The 23,653-nt window shown below is 43.9% G+C and overlaps 1 protein-coding gene across 3 annotated transcripts in view; it reads right to left on the bottom strand.

The window, feature by feature from the left end:
- KCNAB3 (potassium voltage-gated channel subfamily A regulatory beta subunit 3) overlaps window positions 1–23,653 on the bottom strand; it is a 112,510-nt gene that overhangs the window by 73,537 nt on the left and 15,320 nt on the right. Inside the window, exon 1 of one of the 3 annotated variants that reach the window (XM_075272454.1) lies at window positions 1,989–2,842. The exons of the other annotated variants lie outside the window; for them this stretch is intronic. Coding sequence (XP_075128555.1) covers window positions 1,989–2,209 — 221 coding nt within the window. The 5' untranslated portion in view covers window positions 2,210–2,842. Of the gene's footprint in view, window positions 1–1,988; window positions 2,843–23,653 lie in introns of those variants that run through there. 3 annotated transcript variants of the gene reach the window in all.

A 23,653-nucleotide genomic window follows, 5' to 3' on the forward strand; every position in this document is an offset into this window, starting at 1 on the left:
TGGTCAGTCAGGTGTATGTTAGGATTAGCTCTGATCAGTATGGTCAGTCCAGTGTGTGTTAGGATTAGCTCTGGTCAGTCAGGTGTGTGTTAGGATTAGCTCTGGCCAGTCACATGTATGTTAGGATTAGCTCTGGCCAGTCACATGTATGTTAGGATTAGCTCTGGTCAGTCACGTGTATGTTAGGACTAGCTCTAGTCAGTCAGGTGTATGTTAGGATTAGCTCTTGTCACTCAGGTGTGTGTTAGGATTAGCTCTAGTCAGTCACGTGTATGTTAGGATTAGCTCTGGTCAGTCTGGTCAGTCCAGTGTGTGTTAGGATTAGCTCTGGTCAGTCACGTGTATGTTAGGATTAGCTCTGGCCAGTCAGGTGTGTTAGGCTAGTCAGGTGTATGTTAGGATTAGCTCTGGTCACTCAGGTGTATGTTAGGATTAGCTCTGGCCAGTCAGGTGTGTTAGGCTAGTCAAGTGTATGTTAGGATTAGCTCTGGTCACTCAGGTGTATGTTAGGATTAGCTCTGGTCAGTCTGGTCAGTCCAGTGTGTGTTAGGATTAGCTCTGGTCACTCAGGTGTATATTAAGACCAGCTCAGGTCACTTGGATGTATTTTAAGACAGGATCAGGTTACTCAAGGGTATGTTAGGACTATTTTAGATCTCTTAGATGTATGTTAGGGCTAGCTCAAGTCACTTAGGTGTATATTAGGAGTAGCTAGGGTCACTCAGGTGTATGTTAGGACCAGCTCAGGTTGCTCATTTGTACGCTAGGACTAGCTCAGATTGCTCAGATGTGTGTTCAGAACAGCACAGTATACTTGGGTGTGTTTTAGGACTAGCTCAATTCACTCAGGTGTCTTTTAAGACTAGTTCAGGTTACTCAGATATATGTTAGAACTAGGCCAGGTCTCTCAGGTGTATGTTAAGGCTAGCTTGGGTTACTTAAGTGTATGTTAGGACTAGCTCAGGTTGCTCAGGTGTATGATAGGACTAGCTGAGGACACTTAGATGTACATTAGGACTAGCTCAGGTCACTCAGGTATATGTTATGATTAGCTCAGGTCCCACCAGTACTCCATTTATTTCTATAGGAATTTGCCTCAATGGGGGAGAGAGACTGAACTAAAGTAAGTGAGCTAAATAATGGACTACTGAATACCCATAAAAGAGTGAAAAAAACATGCGTCATCCATCTCATGGTACATCTGTAGTATTACAAGACTCATATGAAAGATAGATAGATAGATAGATAGATAGATAGATAGATAGATAGGAGATAGATAGATAGATAGATAGATAGATAGATAGATAGATAGATAGATAGATATGAGATAGATATCTAGATAGATAGATATGATAGATAGCGAGATAGATAGATAGATAGATAGATAGATAGATAGATAGATAGATAGATAGATAGAATGGATGTACTGAAGATAGATAGATAGATAGATAGATAGATAGATAGATAGATATTAGATAGATAGATAGATAGATAGATAGATAGATAGGAGATAGATAGATAGATAGATAGATAGATAGATAGATAGATAATAGATAGACATGAGAGATAGATAGATAGATAGATAGATAGATAGATAGATAGATAGGAGATAGATAGATAATAGATAGATAGATAGATAGATAGATAGATAGATAGATAGGAGATAGATAGATAGATAGATAGATAGATAGGAGATAGATAGATAGATAGATAGATAGATAGATAGATAGATAGATAGACATGAGAGATAGATAGATAGATAGATAGATAGATAGATAGATAGATAGATAGATAGATAGATAGATAGATAGATAGATAGGACATGAGATAGATAGATAGATAGATAGATAGACATGAGATAGATAGATAGATAGATAGATAGATAGATAGATAGATACATAGATAGATAGATACATAGATAGATAGATAGACAGACAGACAGACTTCTCTTCCCCGTGTATTCCTCGTAGATGTTCGGCTCCTCTTACCTGTATTTCATGCCAGTAGATTTACCAGTAGACTCACGCAGGATGTGCGAGAGAAGGGGCAGCACCTGGTTAGGGTTTTTTGTCCCCAGTGGGGGAGTGCGCTGTTTAATCTGCCCCCCGTTTCCCCCATTTTGCCCACCAGAAGGGCGAGTGGGGCACAGCCGATCCTCACTGGTCCTACTTCGCAATGTCTGCTCTGTGCAAGCAAAAGAAACTTGCATTTTGAGAGGGAGAGAGAAATGGATTGTATGAAGTACAAGGGGCTGCCAAACCTGTCAGGGGAAGGGGATGGGGGGTGCAGGAAGGAAAGAAGAAGGGACAATGACGGAGAAGTGGCAGAAGAGCAGGAGCAGGATGAGAAGGGACCACACAGAGGAGGATGCTGGATGGGAAATATCTGGATACAGGAGAGGTATGGAGAGAGTGGAACATAGGGGGATGGAGAGAAGCAGGGGAGGAGGGGTGAGGGGGATGGGACACGGGGAAGACAAAAAAGTGAGTGGTCCAGGAGGAGATGTGGATAGGGTCAGGATGCTGCGTGGGCTTGGGTAGCGAGGAGAATGGTATGCATATATGGAGGCAGAGGGGTCAGTATGGGTCTGATGACTACAGAGGACTTGAGAAGATGATGGAAGTGTAGAGACGATGCCCTGTGTGCAGTGGTGGGACAGCTCTGCAGTTATCCAGGGGGCACTCCACACATCCCTCCCCGCTCCTGTGTCTCTCACATCCCTCTCTGCACTGATGCAGCTAATAGGAGCTCCTCCTCCTGACTCTACTCACACGCTGGATGCATAGACTTTATGTACACAATCCCACATAGTGATAATGAGGGACACAGTAACCTGGGATGGAGGGAAGGAAGGGTGGAGGGGGGGGGATGATGCTCTGCGACCGTGCTCTGCAACCTCCGTATGTAATCAGTCGCAGTATCTAATTGTCTGCAGGGCTATGACAAAAGAGAGGTGCAGGCCAGGTGGGAGGCTAGAGCTGTGCAGTTCTGGGGGGATGGCAATACTCTGCAGGGCAGGAGCAAAATAAAGACTAGACCCGATGGTCTGCAGGCGGCGAGCCATCAGGTATGTGTGTAGGAGGATGCGGACAGTTATGTTCAGTAAGAATCAAGTAAGTGAGGGGGTTAAGATTGTGATCGTAGTCGGCCCAGGTGATGCTAAGACATAGTTAAGACTATGATACTCTGAACGTAGTCGGCCCAGGTGATGCTAACACACAAGGTAAGGAGGTATAGACAGATAGATCCTTCAAAACCAAATAAAGGAGGATATTAAGACTGATTGTAAGACCAAAGAGGTGGTAAGATATTCAGTAAGAAGATGTAGATAGATATGCCCTTGAAAACCAAGTAAGAAATGGCATTAAGACTGATGCTCAAAACTACCAGGTCACAGAGATGGTAATACACCGGGTAAGGAGGATACAGATAGATATGACCTGCAGGAACCAAATGAAGAAGGGTTAAGATCAATATTCAACACCTACTAGGCCAAGGAGGTAGTAAGACATCCGGTATGGAAGGGTATAGATAGTTATGACATACAAGAACCAAGTAACGAAGAGTAATGAGACTCAAATACTCAAACTCAAGCTGACAAGAAGGTGGTAAAACATCATGTAAAGGGAATATACCTACATATGACCTGCAGGAGCCAAGTGAAGAAGGGTTAAGACTCTGATACTCAGCACTGACTAAGTCAAAAAGGTGATAAGACACCAGGTAAATAAGGAACCAAGTGAAGAAGGGTCAACACTCTCAGCACCTACTAGGCCAAGGTGGTGGTAAGACATTGGGTAAGGAAGGATATAGATACCTATGACCTGTGAGAACCAAGTAGAGAAGGGTCTTAAAACTGGAATACTCAGCACCTACTAGGCCAATATGGTGGTAAAACGACTGGTAAAGGGGGCATAAATAGGTATGACCTGCAAGAACCGAGTAATGATGGGTTAAGACTCTGAGACTATGCAGGTTCCAGACCACCAAGGTGAGGACAGTATAGCTGGTCCTGTCCTGCTACTAAACAAGTATATGAAGGTTCTGAAAGGCAGTGGGCAACCAAGCTAAGCAGGTGTCAACACTTCTGCCCAACCATATACTGCCTTACTAGATCATTTTGTTGCTACCCCTAAATCTCGGCAGGTACCGATGGGGGCAGGTATTAAGACCATGATGTTTTTGTCTTAACACGAACATTATGCAGGTTTCACATAAGTGAGATGTTACATCACCAATGTATTTCCGCAGTCTAGAATTGTGAATATTAACACTGCTGCTTTGCAGGTTCTAGTTAGGAGGTGTGAAGACACGGGGGATCTTCAGGTACCAGTTCCTTGAGTCTTATACTGCGTCAGCCAGGAGAACTGCTGAGACAAAGAAGATCTGCAGAGCATGGGGAAAGGGTTAAACAATAACAGCTATGTTCAGACAGTGGTGCTCCGCAGCTTCTAGGTTGGTGTATAACACCAGGTCAGTGAGGTCTTGATACCCTGCAGGTGCCATATTAGTAAGATATGGATTCTATGTAGGTACTAAGTGGGTTGTCAATACTCTGCTGGTGGCTGATAGGTAAGGTATTGATACTCTGCAGGTACCAGATTAATGAGATTGATAAGATATAGATATATGGTCAGTACTCTGCAGGTAGACATGGTGTTAATACTCTGCAGGTGCCACATTGTCAGGTACCAGATTAGTGAGATGTTTTTACTCTGCAGGTACCATATTGATAAGATGTGGATGGTACGTAGGCACTAGAATACGGGGGTGTCCATAGAGCAGGTGGCAGATTACTGAGGAGTTGATACTACGCAGGTACCACATTGAATAGATGCTATGTAGGTTCTAGAACAGTGGGGTGTCAATACTCTGCAGGTGGAGGATAGCTATGGTGTTGATACTCTGCAGGTGCCAGATTGGTAGATTAGTAAGGTCTTGAGCATGTGCTATATCAATATGGAGATACTATATAGGCATTGGGATGGCGACGCTGCAGGTACCAGGACAGTAAGGTGTCTGCACGTACCAAGATATGGAAGCAATGCAGGTGACAGGTTAGGCCCCGTGCACACCATCACTGTTGTTTTCTATATATTATCCGCATTTACAAACCATAGATAATATAGAGACCCATTCATTACTATGTCCCCATTTGCACAGATCAGGATCGGGCCATAGAAGCCATCTGTAAAATATGGAGCTGGTCCTATTCTATAGTTGGGGTACAGACTGTCCCATACAAGTAACTGCCATCTTACAAGTCTTTTCGAGGATCCGTGATCACAGATGACATACAATTGTAATCCGATCATGTTTTTTGGAGACCACGGATCCGATTTTATGGAAAGTAAAAAAAAACAAGGCCTCGGAGAAGCATTGTCATCTTGACGCTACACAGATGTCTTGCGTATGTGACCTATATACAACAGATTTAGTTGTTTTGACGGTAGAACGAATGTATTGGTGTCAATGAGACATAAGGTACATTGTTCCATGTCTGAGGCAGGTATGAGATGCTCTTTTCTGGATACGTATCTGAGCTCGATGGAAGACCCTAATACTGAAGGTGAAGAATATGGCAGAAGCAGAAGACTCTCAACGAGGAAGATGTTAGTATCCGATTAAGTGCAAGGACATGTACAGAACGTTCTGTTGGATGGTTAGAAATCGTAGACTGGACTTCCTGGAGAACATACAGTATTTACTCATGATCACGGTACAGGCCTGGGGCAGAAGAAGATAATACTGTCCGTTCCCGAAGGATCTTGGACTTGCCGGTAATTCTGCTCCTTTTCTATTCCTCAGAAACTATCTCTGAATTAAACAGAAATTCTGCTTCAAATCAATGGTCGAGAGCCAAAGACGTTGCCCTGACAGAAAGAGAAGGGTTAAAAAAAAAAAAAAAAAACAGGTGTCTGGGTAACTCGAGAGCGAAAGTTTCTAGTAGGAGCGATATGGTGGCGGTGGGGGGCGCGTGCTAGAACGTGAGTGAGATGGATGTGTGAAGAGATTTAATGCAGCACACAGAGAACTGCAGCATAAAGCTCCGCCACACCGAGAATTGTCTGACTCAGCATGTTGTGACGCAGACCGAAAGAAAGAAGGAGAAAAAGAGATCCAACCAGAGAGAGGAAGCGAGACAGGTCCAACCCGAGAGAGGAAGCGAGACAGGTCCAACCAAAGAGACAGGGAAGAAGAGTCGTGAAATAAAGAGACTACGACCTGATCACAGAGACCTCACCGTATAGATGTAGAGATATAGAATGAAGCAGAAGATAAAAAAGACTCTTCAGAGAGAGAGAGAACAACAGGACGAAAGAGAGGGACCGGGCCAGGCAGAAAGAGACAAGAGATTTAACAAAATAAAGAAGAATCTCAAGAAAGAAACCAAGCCTAGCAAAGACAGAGATCTAACCACTGAGATGGGGAGCAAACCAGAAAGGCAGAGACTTAATAAGATATGAGACAGAGGCCGAGCCTGTAGAGACAGTGATATGATCAATGATACAGAGACTGAGAATTGTAGAGATGGAGGTGAGATTGAGAGACAGAGACATAACCAGATAAAGATCCAATAAGAGAGTCCAAAACCAAGCCTAGTAGAGACAGAGATATGATCAATGATACAGAGACCGAGCATGGTAGAGACAGAGATATGATCAATGATACAGAGACCGAGCATGGTAGAGACAGAGATATGATCAATGATACAGAGACCGAGCATGGTAGAGACAGAGATATGATCAATGATACAGAGACCGAGCATGGTAGAGACAGAGATATGATCAATGATACAGAGACCGAGCATGGTAGAGACAGAGATATGATCAATGATACAGAGACCGAGCATGGTAGAGACAGAGATATGATCAATGATACAGAGACCGAGCATGGTAGAGATGGAGATCTAACCGTTAAAACAAGGAGCAAACCAGAAAGTCAGAGACTTAATAAGATATGAGAGAGACAGAGACCAAGCCTGTAGAGACAGAGATATGATCATTGATACAGAGACTGAGCCTGGTAGAGACAGAGATATGATCACTGATAGAGAGACTGAGCCTGGTAGAGACAGAGATAGACAGACACTTAACCATACATAGATCCAATAAGAGAGACAACAACCAAGTCTGGTAGATACAGAGATATGATCAATGACTACTGCAACACCCTTCTCCATGGACTCCCAGCTAACACCCTCGCCCCCCTCCAGTCCACCTTAAACTGTGCTGCTCGCTTAATCCACCTCACCCCCCGATCTTCATCGGCTGCTCCCCTCTGCCAGTCCCTCCACTGGCTACCTATAGCCCAGCAAATTGAGTTCAAGCTACTAACGCTAACATACAGAGCAATCCACAACCTGTCCCCTCCATATATCTCTGACCTCATCTCCCGCTACCTGCCCACACGTAACCTCAGATCCTCCAATGATCTCCTACTCCACTCTGCTCTCATCCGCTCCTCACACAACCGTCTCCAAGACTTCTCCCGTGCATCCCCCATACTCTGGAACTCCTTATCACAACACATAAGACCAACCCCCACAATCACAGGCTTCAAGAAGGCCCTGAAGACTCGCCTATTCAGGAAGGCCTACAACCTCCAATAACACTATCACCGCACCGCCATGTTGTACAGTCTCCCCCTCTCCTTCTGTCTCTACCCCCTTCCCTCATAGATTGTAAGCCCTCACCGGCAGGGCCCTCTACCCCACTGTGCCAGTCGGTCACTGTTAGTATTATATCTCTACCTGTATATTCTGTGTATTGTATGTAACCCCCAAATGTACAGCACCATGGAATTAATATAATAATGTACAGCACCATGGAATTAATATAATAATGTACAGCACCATGGAATTAATATAATAATGTACAGCACCATGGAATTAATATAATAATGTACAGCACCATGGAATTAATGGCACTATATATATAAATAAATAAATAAATAATAATAATAATAATAATGCAAAGACCAAGCTTGGTAGACGCAGAGATATAACAACGGAGAAAGGGAACTTAGCCAGATAGAGATCCAATAAGTGACATAAAGACCAAGTCTGATCAAAACTAGATTTACCCAGTAAAACAGGGACCAAAACAAAACAAAAATGAGACTGAGACTTAACCAGATGGATAAAGAAGATACAGAGACCAAGCCAAGTGAATACCAAGATCCAACCCAAGTTGGGTTAGTTGAGTTATAGAGTTAGAGATCAAATTATAAAGAAAGAGACTGACACCAAGACAAGTGAATTCCAAGATCCAACCCAAACAAAATTAAAGAGCTAGAGATTTAACCAGAGAGAGAGATCTCATAAAAGTGACCCATCAAAGAGGAACAGACTAAACCATAAAGAAAGAGACACAGCCCGTGAGAAAGATCAAACCAGATAAGATATAGACACAAGTCCATCCAGCGATAGTGGAAAGTCGTAGAGGCTAAAATCCTCACCAGGTGGAGACAGATCTAATAAAAGTCCAGGAGAGAACCCAAAGAGAGGAGGAGACATTCAGATACCAAAACAGGTAGGTAAAAAAATGTACTTTATAATAATGGTCAATGGGTTGTGGACCCACTATGGACCATCTAACGGGTTTGACTTTGAGCCATTTTCAAGGCAATTGTCTAAGCAGACTTCTCAGTATTCACTGTTCAATCCCCATATAGGGATCTTCACTTCGCTGTGGGGACTATCAGGTATCTATCTCAGTAGTGGTCTCAGTATAGGTCGTAGACAGTCGAAAGCCAAAGAGACACCAATACAAAGAAACAGGAATTAGGCAAGCGAGTGCTCAAGTAAAAGTGGGTCCATACAGAGCTTTAGAGTCTAAAAGAACACAGTAGCAGAACACCTTGCAGGAACTATCAAGCGAGGAACCTATATGTCATAGGCTTCGAGTTCCAGGTGGAGCTGTTGACATATGTCCTGGGCATCAGGAATTGACTGGCCCTTTAAGCATCAACAAAATAACCCGTATACAGTCCTATGAAAAAGTTTGGGCACCCCTATTAATCTTAATCATTTTTTGTTCTAAATATTTTGGTGTTTGCAACAGCCATTTCAGTTTGATATATCTAATAACTGATGGACACAGTAATATTTCAGGATTGAAATGAGGTTTATTGTACTAACAGAAAATGTGCAATATGCATTAAACCAAAATTTGACCGGTGCAAAAGTATGGGCACCCTTATCATTTTATTGATTTGAATTCCCCTAACTACTTTTTACTGACTTACTGAAGCACAAAATTGGTTTTGTAACCTCAGTGAGCTTTGAACTTCATAGCCAGATGTATCCAATCATAAGAAAAGGTATTTAAGGTGGCCAATTGCAAGTTGATCTCCTATTTTGAATCTCCTCTGAAGAGTGGCATCATGGGCTACTCAAAACAACTCTCAAATGATCTGAAAACAAAGATTGTTCAACATAGTTGTTCAGCGGAAGGATACAAAAAGTTGTCTCAGAGATTTAACCTGTCAGTTTCCACTGTGAGGAACATAGTAAGGAAATGGAAGACCACAGGGACAGTTCTTGTTAAGCCCAGAAGTGGCAGGCCAAGAAAAATATCAGAAAGGCAGAGAAGAAGAATGGTGAGAACAGTCAAGGACAATCCACAGACCACCTCCAAAGAGCTGCAGCATCATCTTGCTGCAGATGGTGTCACTGTGCATCGGTCAACTATACAGCGCACTTTGCACAAGGAGAAGCTGTATGGGAGAGTGATGAGAAAGAAGCCGTTTCTGCACGTACGCCACAAATAGAGTTGCCTGAGGTATGAAAAAGCACATTTGGACAAGGCAGCTTCATTTTGGAAACAAAAATTGAGTTGTTTGGTTATAAAAAAAGGCGTTATGCATGGCGTCCAAAAAGAAACAGCATTCCAAGAAAAACACTTGCTACCCACTGTAAAATTTGGTGGAGGTTCCATCATGCTTTGGGGCTGTGTGGCCAATGCCGGCATCGGGAATCTTGTTAAAGTTGAGGGTCGTATGGATTCCACTCAGTATCAGCAGATTCTTGAGAATAATGTTCAAGAATCAGTGACGAAGTTGAAGTTACGCCGGGGATGGATATTTCAGCAAGACAATGATCCAAAACACTGCTCCAAATCCTCAGGCATTCATGCAGAGGAACAATTACAATGTTCTGGAATGGCCATCCCAGTCCCCAGACCTGAATATCATTGAACATCTGTGGGATGATTTGAAGCGGGCTGTCCATGCTCGGCGACCATCTAACTTAACTGAACTTGAATTGTTTGTCCAAAATACCTTCATCCAGGATCCAGGAACTGATTAAAAGCTACAGGAAGCGACTAGAGGCTGTTATCTTTGCAAAAGGAGGATCTACTAAATATTAATGTCACTTTTCTGCTGAGGTGCCGATACTTTTGCACCGGTCAAATTTTGGTTTAATGCATATTGCACATTTTCTGTTAGTACAATAAACCTCATTTCAATCCTGAAATATTACTGTGTCCATCAGTTATTAGATATATCAAACTGAAATGGCTGCTGCAAATACCAAAATATTTAGAACTAAAAATGATTAAGATTAATAGGGGTGCCCAAACTTTTTCATAGGACTGTATATGCTCTACAGAACCCAGATAGAGAGCGGGTAGAGGGAGAAGTATGAAGAGGAGGACCAAGACACGGGCATGGGGTGGATGTACAATGGAGTCAGCTGTGCCCACCAGGACAGACAGTGTGTCAGTGGGCACGGGTGGCATTGGGAAATCAAGAGGGCACAGGGGAAAGTAATTCGATGGCTGGTACCAACAGAAGAAAGATACTTATAGTGAAAAGAAAACAGAGATCAAACTTGGTAGGTACAGAGAAACTCAGAGAGAGCTAAAAGCCCAATCCGAGAGGGAGAAAAGTAGGGCAGAGGCCTAGTCACATGAACAGAACCGGAAAAATAGAGCAAGACAGAGACCCGAAATAAAAACTGAATGAGATCAACCAAATAGAGAGGTCCATGCAGAGAATCAGACAGCAAGCCTGCCAGATCAAATAAGAGAACGAGACACCGAGAGTCTATTTGACAAAGAGGGGCACAAAATGCTACCTTTAAACACACGAATTCTAACTAGCATAAAATATAACTTTTATTTTGATCAGCTAAAAATAATATAGCCAGGGCTATTAAAACAAACAAATAACAAACACACCAGCAGGCGTGATTAGGACAACTCCCAATACACTCTTTCAGTATGTGTCCCCACAGACTGCTGGCGCAATTATATTGATTTAAATGAGCATCCAGGGAATAGTAAACTAACTCTCTGGCACATGCTAGTAAACACCACTTTATAGGTTCAAGAATAAGAGGTTGTTACTCTAGCTGCTGCCGTAGCTGTATAGGATAATCATCCCCCCATTACCCTGCTCTGATATCTTGCATAGAGCCCTGGAGCCTATTGACACTCATGCACACTTACACACATGCCACCCTATGTAAGCTAGGTGCGGCTTTTTTACAGATTAAGTGTGCATACCAAATGCTGGTCTTAGTAATTTACTGACATTTATGCTCTTTCACTATGTCCCTGCCTGTTCAAAATAAACTACAGGTATCCAGGTTTAAGATGCGCATAATAAAATCTCTCAACGCGTTTCAAAGTTAAACTTATCATCAGGAGAGGATGTAAATCAAAAAAATAATAATAAAGATGTAGTTGCGGTTAAAACCGCATTTCCCGGTCCCTGATGGTGGGAGCCGGTACGGAGTGTCTGACGCTGACTGCTGCAGCGCTGGGGTTTAAATAGAGCCCAGACTGCTTCTAAGGATACGCCCCCTCGACATCATTCGGGTCTCCGCCAATCAGATTGCAGAGTCTCCGTGCGGAGGATAGCTCCTCCTTCTGTGGGCGTATGTTTGCCTCCGAAGCGTCCAAAATAAACAGCGCTGTTACTGTCTATGGAAGAGGAACCCGAAGGTAGGTATATATCATATCTGACAGATATTGGGAATGAATCGCTCCACACCAAAACTCTTTATTGCCATTAATACGCAAACACACAACTCCCTGCATTTATTGGCAGGTGAAAAAGATCGTGTAGCATATAGATAGGTCTGAAAAGTGGGCAATACCCTGCGTTTATTGACGGGTAAAAATACCCGCCTAGCATACATATTCATTTAGCGGAAGTTCAAAAGGAACCATGATAGGGGGACATTTCTGAGAATCAGTCCCATCATCACTTCAGTACACTATCGATGCGAATAAAAAATAAAAAATGTTTAATCTAATCATTTACAAGATTACTGCTACGGTAAAAGGACTTAATATGGAGTTAACCCTATCCCTACCATAGTGTACTGAGAGGAGCTATAGTGAAAGGACTTAATATGGAGTTAACCCTATCCCTACCATAGTGTACTAAGAGGAGCTATAGTGAAAGGACTTAATATGGAGTTAACCCTATCCTTACCATAGTGTACTAAGAGGGACAAGTGCCTCAAGACATGCCTTTCCCTCATTGTTCCTATTTCCTGGGTTTTTATAGGTTAGAGAAGATATCGAAATTAGTGGAGTATATCCAGCCCTACTGTCTATTTAGTCTCAAATAAATGGGGCAAAGGAAATTTGATCGTTAAGACCTTTTGGTCTTACACATTGGAATTTAAAGATCCACCTCGCCTCGTGTTGTAACAAAAGGCGATCCCAGTCACCTCCCCTTGTGGGTTCGGGTACATGTTCAATACCCTGAAACTTCAAAGTTTCAGGGTTGCCACCATGATACTGCCACACGTGGTTCGATAAAGTTTTATCCTCTTTCCTGTTGATATAACCAATATGTTCCAACACTCTCTTTTTGAACTCACGTCGGGTCTTTCCGACATAGTTGAGTGGACACGGACATGTGACACAGTAGATCACTCCTGCCGTCCGGCAGTTGATAAATTGTCTCGTATCATAATGGATGTTAGTCGTTACGCACAGTACTTGATTCCCTTTCTGTATGTGTTCACATGCCTTACATGTACCACACTTGAATGTGCCGTGTGGAATACTGCGATTTAACCACGTTTTCTCAGGTGCAGCAGGTCTAAGATGGCTATGTATCAATAGGTCACGTAGGTTCCTGCCTCTCCTGTACGTGACACTAGGTCTTTCACTCACAAGGGGTCTAACCTCTGAATCCATTGTGAGAATGTCCCAATATGATCTTAAGATATCCAGTACATTCTTATATCCCCGGTCATAATTGCCTATTAATCTGACAATTTTATTGTCACTAATCGAACGTTGTTTTGGTGTAAGTAGTTCTGTTCTATCTCTACTCTTTGCATCTTTTCTTGCTTTGAGTAGTAATGGGTTAGGGTAACCTCGTTGCCTAAATCTGGCTCCTAATTCTTCTGATTTTTCTTCAAAGTCCTCCAAGTCCGAACAATTCCTGCGAACACGCAGAAACTGTCCCTTGGGTATGCCTCTCCTCAGGGGTGCTGGGTGATAACTATCCCACCTGAGGAGAGAATTGGTCGCTGTATCTTTACGAAATAGGTTGGTTTTCAACTTGCCAGATTCGTCGACTGTGACAGTGATGTCTAGAAAGGTGATGGTGACCGGGTCTATAGTCGAGGTGAATCTCATGTTGATGTCATTATCATTCAACTTTTCCACAAAAGTGTTAAAGCTCTCCACTGTACCTGTCCACAGAATCAGCACGTCATCAATATAACGTAGCCAGAGCGAGATATATGGAGTCCATTGTTCGTGCTCTTCTGTAAAGACGAGGCGCTCCTCCCACCAGCCCAAAAATAAATTAGCATAAGTCGGGGCTGCAGAGCTCCCCATAGCGGTCCCCCGCTGCTGGTGGAAGAAGCGCCCGTCAAACATAAAGTAGTTTCTAGTCAGCACGAATTCTAGGAGCTCCAAAATAAACTCGCCATGGTCTGTTAGCTGAGTTCTCCTACTCTGTAGGAAGTATCTAATCGCCGCACACCCCTTGTCATGCGGGATCGAACTATATAATGCTTCAACGTCTAGAGACGCTAGAAACGAACCTGGTGGAAGATGGACGTCCTGTAATTGTCTCAGGACGTCCATCGTGTCTCGGGCATAGGAGGAAAGAGATGACACGAAAGGGCGAAGCACCCTATCTAAATAGATGCCCGCCCCCTGCGTCAGTCCCCCTATGCCCGAGACAATGGGTCTTCCTTTAAGGGGAGATACCCCTTTGTGGAGCTTCGGAAGGCTGTAGAAAGTAGGCACAGTGGGAGTTCTATTTTCCATGAACGCCAGTTCTTTTTTGTCAATGAGGCCAATTTCAAGGGCCCTTTTGAGGATGGAGTCTAATTCCCTTTTGAAAATACTTGTAGGGTTGCTATCAAGGACTCGATAAGTCTCTTGATCTTCTAACAGTGACAAACACATTTTTACGTATGTATCTCTATCCATCAATATAACGTTCCCGCCGTTATATTGATGGATAGAGATACATACGTAAAAATGTGTTTGTCACTGTTAGAAGATCAAGAGACTTATCGAGTCCTTGATAGCAACCCTACAAGTATTTTCAAAAGGGAATTAGACTCCATCCTCAAAAGGGCCCTTGAAATTGGCCTCATTGACAAAAAAGAACTGGCGTTCATGGAAAATAGAACTCCCACTGTGCCTACTTTCTACAGCCTTCCGAAGCTCCACAAAGGGGTATCTCCCCTTAAAGGAAGACCCATTGTCTCGGGCATAGGGGGACTGACGCAGGGGGCGGGCATCTATTTAGATAGGGTGCTTCGCCCTTTCGTGTCATCTCTTTCCTCCTATGCCCGAGACACGATGGACGTCCTGAGACAATTACAGGACGTCCATCTTCCACCAGGTTCGTTTCTAGCGTCTCTAGACGTTGAAGCATTATATAGTTCGATCCCGCATGACAAGGGGTGTGCGGCGATTAGATACTTCCTACAGAGTAGGAGAACTCAGCTAACAGACCATGGCGAGTTTATTTTGGAGCTCCTAGAATTCGTGCTGACTAGAAACTACTTTATGTTTGACGGGCGCTTCTTCCACCAGCAGCGGGGGACCGCTATGGGGAGCTCTGCAGCCCCGACTTATGCTAATTTATTTTTGGGCTGGTGGGAGGAGCGCCTCGTCTTTACAGAAGAGCACGAACAATGGACTCCATATATCTCGCTCTGGCTACGTTATATTGATGACGTGCTGATTCTGTGGACAGGTACAGTGGAGAGCTTTAACACTTTTGTGGAAAAGTTGAATGATAATGACATCAACATGAGATTCACCTCGACTATAGACCCGGTCACCATCACCTTTCTAGACATCACTGTCACAGTCGACGAATCTGGCAAGTTGAAAACCAACCTATTTCGTAAAGATACAGCGACCAATTCTCTCCTCAGGTGGGATAGTTATCACCCAGCACCCCTGAGGAGAGGCATACCCAAGGGACAGTTTCTGCGTGTTCGCAGGAATTGTTCGGACTTGGAGGACTTTGAAGAAAAATCAGAAGAATTAGGAGCCAGATTTAGGCAACGAGGTTACCCTAACCCATTACTACTCAAAGCAAGAAAAGATGCAAAGAGTAGAGATAGAACAGAACTACTTACACCAAAACAACGTTCGATTAGTGACAATAAAATTGTCAGATTAATAGGCAATTATGACCGGGGATATAAGAATGTACTGGATATCTTAAGATCATATTGGGACATTCTCACAATGGATTCAGAGGTTAGACCCCTTGTGAGTGAAAGACCTAGTGTCACGTACAGGAGAGGCAGGAACCTACGTGACCTATTGATACATAGCCATCTTAGACCTGCTGCACCTGAGAAAACGTGGTTAAATCGCAGTATTCCACACGGCACATTCAAGTGTGGTACATGTAAGGCATGTGAACACATACAGAAAGGGAATCAAGTACTGTGCGTAACGACTAACATCCATTATGATACGAGACAATTTATCAACTGCCGGACGGCAGGAGTGATCTACTGTGTCACATGTCCGTGTCCACTCAACTATGTCGGAAAGACCCGACGTGAGTTCAAAAAGAGAGTGTTGGAACATATTGGTTATATCAACAGGAAAGAGGATAAAACTTTATCGAACCACGTGTGGCAGTATCATGGTGGCAACCCTGAAACTTTGAAGTTTCAGGGTATTGAACATGTACCCGAACCCACAAGGGGAGGTGACTGGGATCGCCTTTTGTTACAACACGAGGCGAGGTGGATCTTTAAATTCCAATGTGTAAGACCAAAAGGTCTTAACGATCAAATTTCCTTTGCCCCATTTATTTGAGACTAAATAGACAGTAGGGCTGGATATACTCCACTAATTTCGATATCTTCTCTAACCTATAAAAACCCAGGAAATAGGAACAATGAGGGAAAGGCATGTCTTGAGGCACTTGTCCCTCTTAGTACACTATGGTAAGGATAGGGTTAACTCCATATTAAGTCCTTTCACTATAGCTCCTCTTAGTACACTATGGTAGGGATAGGGTTAACTCCATATTAAGTCCTTTCACTATAGCTCCTCTTAGTACACTATGGTAGGGATAGGGTTAACTCCATATTAAGTCCTTTCACTATAGCTCCTCTCAGTACACTATGGTAGGGATAGGGTTAACTCCATATTAAGTCCTTTTACCGTAGCAGTAATCTTGTAAATGATTAGATTAAACATTTTTTATTTTTTATTCGCATCGATAGTGTACTGAAGTGATGATGGGACTGATTCTCAGAAATGTCCCCCTATCATGGTTCCTTTTGAACTTCCGCTAAATGAATATGTATGCTAGGCGGGTATTTTTACCCGTCAATAAACGCAGGGTATTGCCCACTTTTCAGACCTATCTATATGCTACACGATCTTTTTCACCTGCCAATAAATGCAGGGAGTTGTGTGTTTGCGTATTAATGGCAATAAAGAGTTTTGGTGTGGAGCGATTCATTCCCAATATCTGTCAGATATGATATATACCTACCTTCGGGTTCCTCTTCCATAGACAGTAACAGCGCTGTTTATTTTGGACGCTTCGGAGGCAAACATACGCCCACAGAAGGAGGAGCTATCCTCCGCACGGAGACTCTGCAATCTGATTGGCGGAGACCCGAATGATGTCGAGGGGGCGTATCCTTAGAAGCAGTCTGGGCTCTATTTAAACCCCAGCGCTGCAGCAGTCAGCGTCAGACACTCCGTACCGGCTCCCACCATCAGGGACCGGGAAATGCGGTTTTAACCGCAACTACATCTTTATTATTATTTTTTTGATTTACATCCTCTCCTGATGATAAGTTTAACTTTGAAACGCGTTGAGAGATTTTATTATGCGCATCTTAAACCTGGATACCTGTAGTTTATTTTGAACAGGCAGGGACATAGTGAAAGAGCATAAATGTCAGTAAATTACTAAGACCAGCATTTGGTATGCACACTTAATCTGTAAAAAAGCCGCACCTAGCTTACATAGGGTGGCATGTGTGTAAGTGTGCATGAGTGTCAATAGGCTCCAGGGCTCTATGCAAGATATCAGAGCAGGGTAATGGGGGGATGATTATCCTATACAGCTACGGCAGCAGCTAGAGTAACAACCTCTTATTCTTGAACCTATAAAGTGGTGTTTACTAGCATGTGCCAGAGAGTTAGTTTACTATTCCCTGGATGCTCATTTAAATCAATATAATTGCGCCAGCAGTCTGTGGGGACACATACTGAAAGAGTGTATTGGGAGTTGTCCTAATCACGCCTGCTGGTGTGTTTGTTATTTGTTTGTTTTAATAGCCCTGGCTATATTATTTTTAGCTGATCAAAATAAAAGTTATATTTTATGCTAGTTAGAATTCGAGACACCGAGAGTGAAAGATCGAAACACTGAGTAACTAGAGACAAAAAGTGGCCCCGGCTACGTCCCACTTCCCCCAATAATTGCATGTTGAGATTGGCCCAGCGCGCTTGTTATTTCGATAAAGCAGGGGTGATGAGAAGATACCAGACAATAGGATCCATGTTCCGCTTGAGAAAAGCCCTTGGGCAAGAGACTGTCGGCCTCTATATACATTAGATTATCAGCGGGCTATGGCCCAACAATCTCCTACCATCTATGGACAGAATATGATAGAACAAGACCAGACCAGATAATGTGGGGGGAAAAAGTCAGAGACAGAGAAACTACCGAATGTGACAGAGACGGGCAATGCCGAAAATGGAGAGTGACAGAGGCTGAATGAGACTGCATTAAGAAGAGACTAGTCAGGCAATGACATTGGTGGTGAAGGGGGGGAAGGGGTCCAAGAGCTGTGACACCATGAAATCAGAAAAATGAAGAAGACTATGGCACGTTTCATGTAGTCCCAACACCATCGCAATTAACTCTTTAACTCTTAAGATCAAGGATGTGTGTATCTTATGCCTCCACCAACTCCAACTCTTTGCCTCCTTCGATAGGCACTGATCCACTGATTCTGGCACAGTCGGAATTTTCTCTCTAGCCCCAACAGCCTACGGTAGGTCACCTGGAAGGATCTTTTCTTCGTTTTATCAACCCTCTTATTAATCCCAACCATGTGCCCGCTGAGGTCCAATTACAGGCCTCAGTGGTGACCCCCAAGGCACATTACATCACCCATGAGGCCAGAAGAGGACCCAGAGGGATGTCCAAAGACATCACACACGAGGCCAGAAGAGGACCCAGAGGGATGTCCAAGGATGTCCAGAAGAGGTGAGGGAAGTTGAGTATAACTGTTACTTTTTCCACCTCCCCTGGGCCTCCACCTATCATACTCTGTGGTCTGAAGAGGTCCCAGAGTATAGTAATTTCACTTACGGTTTGTGGGTGATGAACCCCAAAAGTTTCAGGTTGGCATCGAACGCAAAACTTTTGGAAAATTTGGGTCGAATTTGGTCTGATCCAAACTGGTTCACTCATCTCTAGAAAGCACCGATGAGTGTATAGTCCGGGGTGTCATTTTTTAGAACATGACTGGTTTCGACTTTCAAAAATATATGAGTATGGCGGTATAATGTGATTTATCCTTCAGACTTTCTTTGTGCTTGTCAATTGCGAAAGTGTGAAAATTGTTTTGGCAGTGAAGTGGGTTAAAGAGCCATTAGCAGAATTCAGCAGAAATCCGCCGAAGCGACATGACATTTTCATTTTTAGTGAAACCCAAGATCAGGCTTTCTGTCGCCCAAGTTTTAGAGAAAAAAAATTGCAGTCTGCCAACAAAAAGTCTTTTTCGAGCTTTCTGTAAAAGGAAAACCCTTGTAAATCTTTTCCTCGACCCTCCAAACCGGTAGGATCTGCAAAGTTCTCTCTTCACCGAAGCTTAGTGATGCCGATTGTTGCTCTTGACTCTTGGGGAAGCCATGGTTGCAAGAGGGTTCCAGAGTTTCAGCAGTAGCCTGAGTTGCAAAAGGGACACCCATAAAAACACCACAACCCTGGAATATACCAAGCACTTGACAACCAACCACCATGTGTAGATCCATCCTGCCCAGTGGTCTTTCCACCACTGATAAGAACAAATAATACACCAGAGCATAGCCAAAACGCCATAAAGTGACGGACATGAAATTTGGCACCTGGGTTCCTTAAATACTACAGCCAGTCTGGCGTTCCAGCAAATTAAATTATCCTTAAAGGGGTTTTCCTGGTGAACTAAAATCCTGGGGATAAAGGCCAGGGTGGGCAAAATGTGACCTCTTGCCTCAGCAGTCACATGTTGGGTCCTGGTTAGGGTTGAGGGATCGGGATCAGGAAAGATTGGATCCTGATCGGCAATCGAGCAAATTTCACGATTGGGATCAGCTAAAAAATTATCGAAAATCGGATTTTGAAATCTCAAGATCGGCTCAACCCTACCGTATATATGTAATATACAATTAGGGTTGAGCGATCGGGAAAGATCGGGTCCTGATCTGCGATCAAGCAAATTTCACAATTGCGATTGGCTGGAAAATGATCGGAAATCGGATTTTAAAATCGATCCTCAAGTCTCAGTACTGGTGACATCACTATTAACATGACATTGGTGACCAATATGTGACCACTGAGGCCAATGATTGGCTGGTCACCTGAGTTGATTCACTTCTGTCCCAGCCAATGTAGGCATGGAATAGACAAGGAATCAACACTAAAACGGAGGACAAAGAGTAGGTGAGTATTGCTTTTTTATTTTTCATTTTGGCCCATCTCCAGCAAACCCATGGGTTGTCAAAGTTCGCCTGAAAGCCCCTTTCAAGGTCCACCCCTAGGATGAACGGTCTTGTTGAATGGAGCTAAACCTAAGTGAGACAGACGGGCCGAGAGAATCACTAAAAGCTCTTGAAGACTCTTGCCAAGAAATTAAATATTAACCACCTGAGGTCAATAAGGTAAGAAGAGACAGCGTCAGGCCAAAGTATCTTATCAATGGGTGCATAGATTTGGTGGATCCTCGAAAGGGAGGTCAAAGCATCTTATTAAGGGGTTTACCCATAGTATTGTCAGCATGATGATGGCCCTATAGGTACCACACTGGAACTGGCCACGGGAGAACCACTATCAGATTGACATTACGAACATGACTATGAGGCACGAGAACGAAGCTGGCATTGTGGGAACTACTACGACATTGTCCAAAACTGATCTAACATGGTGACAGGCAGGGAGAGTGACTCCTATCGCTCTCTATTAATTCAGTCAAAGTCTACTTCTCCAGTCCTACCAATCACAGGCGCTACATTTCCCCCACACCGCATTATCTGAGTATTATTTCCTATCTCTCTAAGTCCGACTGAGATCCTATCTGTCTAATCTCTTCCCACAAAACGGACGCCTTCTTCTCCCGCCTTGGCTTTTTCTACTGCTATCATTGATGCCAAAGAATCATCAGTTACAAGTCAAAGTTGCGAACCAATCGGGTAAGGAGGAATAGGGTGGAGCGTGCACAAACCACAAGATCCTCATGGATTTTCCAACACCCTTATTAAATACTAAGTACAACGCGTTTTAGGCCAGGGCCCTTTCTCAAGTGCCATTATAGCTTGCTCGTAGCCTAACTCATCTGAAGCAGAACAATCTTTCCGCATCAGAAGAGTTAGGCGACGTGTCAGCTATAATTGCACTTGAGAAAGGGCCCTGGCCCAAAACGCGTTGTACTTAGCATTTCATAAAGGTATTGGAAAATCCTTGAGGATTTTCTGGTTTGTGCGCGCTCCACCCTATTCCTCCTTACCCGATTGGTCCAGAACTTTGAGGGATCCCATTGTATTTGACGTTTGCGCAAGTCCGGTTAGCTGCCACCATCTTTAAATCCACTTTTCGCTTATATGGTGTTGTGAGTCATCGCAACACCACGAGGTAAGAGGCTAATTTAGCTCCTTTTTATATTTTTAATGAATCATCATTGACCTCATGACCGGTTGTCATTGCTGCTTGCAAGGCACTATGGGTGAGCCCACCTAATCCCCGAGGTCACGTGATTCTTCTTCTCTGCATTCTCCATCCTTTAAGATGGCCGCCATCTTGGCTGTATATAACATCTCACAGTAATCTAGTGGTAATGATCCGGTCAGCCTAACTTTTCCGTCTTGCAGATATATGGGTGGCTCTCGATGTTGTCGTCATCCGTTGACCTTAGTAATTTCTTTGCCTCCCTGGCAGTATATTTAGTGGTTTGCTACCTCTACAACTTTCTAGTACAGTCACTTACACGGCCAAGCGTGGTGGGAAGAGGCACTACTCATCCATTAGGCCGACCACTGAGTTAATCTAGTCTCCATTAGGTTCAGTGGCCTTTGGCCTTCCAGGTTCCTCGATGTCCATTACCACCTGATAAATGAGTCTCATCTTATGTCTGACTCCTCACCACTAATCCATCATTCATGACTTCTCAAGGAAACATCAGATGCATATGTATGTCTAGCGCTTTGTCTTCTACACTAAGTTATCTATTACCTTCTTCTCAGTGCAACTTACAGAACCAAAAACCTAACAGTGACCCCCCCACCCCAAAAAAATTTTTTGAAATTTTTGGTTCCCTACTAACACTGAGCTGCAAGAACATAAGGGCAGGGCCTAACGTGCAGCAGGTCTGGGTCTGTATTTGTTTATGGGATTTGGTTTGAGGTCTGAATTTATTTAGAGAGTCTGGGGTCTGTATGTGTTTAGGGGCTAGTTGGGGGTTTTCTTTGGTTGGGCTGGGGTCTAAAAAATTTTGAGGGTCGGACCTGGGGAAGGTATTTGCTTATGGGATCTGGTTTGAAATCTGTATCTATCTATAGGGTCTGTCTTTGCTTAAGAGGTTTGGTCTTGGGGGTCTTTATGTGTTTAGGGGTCTGGCCTGGGCTAAGGTCTGTAGGAGTTTAGGGGGTCTTGTCTATATTTTCTTTAGGAGGCAAAGTGTGGTATTACTTTAGGAGGTCTGGGCTTTGTATTACTTTAGGGGGGGCTGGTCTGGAATTGGTATTACTTTAGGGCCTGGTTGGGGTTTGGTATTACTTTAGGGGTCTGATCTGTGGTCAGTATTAATTTATGAGGTCTGGTCCCAGGTTAGTTTTAATTTAGGGGGCCTGGTCTGGGGTCTGTATTACTTTAGGGGTCCGGCCTGTGGTCTGTATTACTTTAGGGGTCCGGCCTGTGATCTGTATTACTTTAGGGGTCCGGCCTGTGGTCTGTATTACTTTAGGGGTCCGGCCTGTGGTCTGTATTACTTTAGGGGCCCGGACTGTGGTCTGTATTACTTTAGGGGCCCGGCCTGTGGTCTGTATTACTTTAGGGGTCCGGCCTGTGGTCTGTATTACTTTAGGGGTCCGGCCTGTGATCTGTATTACTTTAGGGGTCCGGTCTGTGGTCTGTATTACTTTAGGGGTCCGGCCAGTGGTCTGTATTACTTTAGGGGTCTGGCCTGTGGTCTGTATTACTTTAGGGGTCTGGTCTGTGGTCTGTATTACTTTAGGGGTCCAGCCTGTGGTCTGAATTACTTTAAGGGCCCGATCTGGGGTCTGTATTACTTTAGGGGCCCGATCTGGGGTCTGTATTACTTTAGGGGTCCGGCCTGTGGTCTGTATTACTTTAGGGGCCCGGCCTGTGATCTGTATTACTTTAGGGGCCCGGTCTGTAATCTGTATTACTTTAGGGGTCCGGTCTGTAATCTGTATTACTTTAGGGGTCCGGCCTGTGGTCTGTATTACTTTAGGGGTCCGGCCTGTGGTCTGTATTACTTTAGGGGTCCGGCCTGTGGTCTGTATTACTTTAGGGGTCCGGCCTGTGGTCTGTATTACTTTAGGGGTCCGGCCTGTGGTCTGTATTACTTTAGGGGCCCGGTCTGTAATCTGTATTACTTTAGGGGCCCGGTCTGTAATCTGTATTACTTTAGGGGTCCGGTCTGTGATCTGTATTACTTTAGGGGTCCAGCCTGTGCTCTGTATTACTTTAGGGGTCTGGCCTGTGGTCTGTATTACTTTAGGGGCCCGGTCTGTAATCTGTATTACTTTAGGGGCCCGGTCTGTAATCTGTATTACTTTAGGGGTCCGGTCTGTGATCTGTATTACTTTAGGGGTCCGGCCTGTGGTCTGTATTAGTTTAGGGGTCTGGCCTGTGGTCTGTATTACTTTAGGGGTCCGGCCTGTGGTCTGTATTACTTTAGGGGTCCGGCCTGTGGTCTGTATTACTTTAGGGGTCC

Source organism: Leptodactylus fuscus, chromosome 5 (genome assembly GCF_031893055.1).
Source record: "Leptodactylus fuscus isolate aLepFus1 chromosome 5, aLepFus1.hap2, whole genome shotgun sequence".
Taxonomy (NCBI): domain Eukaryota; kingdom Metazoa; phylum Chordata; class Amphibia; order Anura; family Leptodactylidae; genus Leptodactylus; species Leptodactylus fuscus.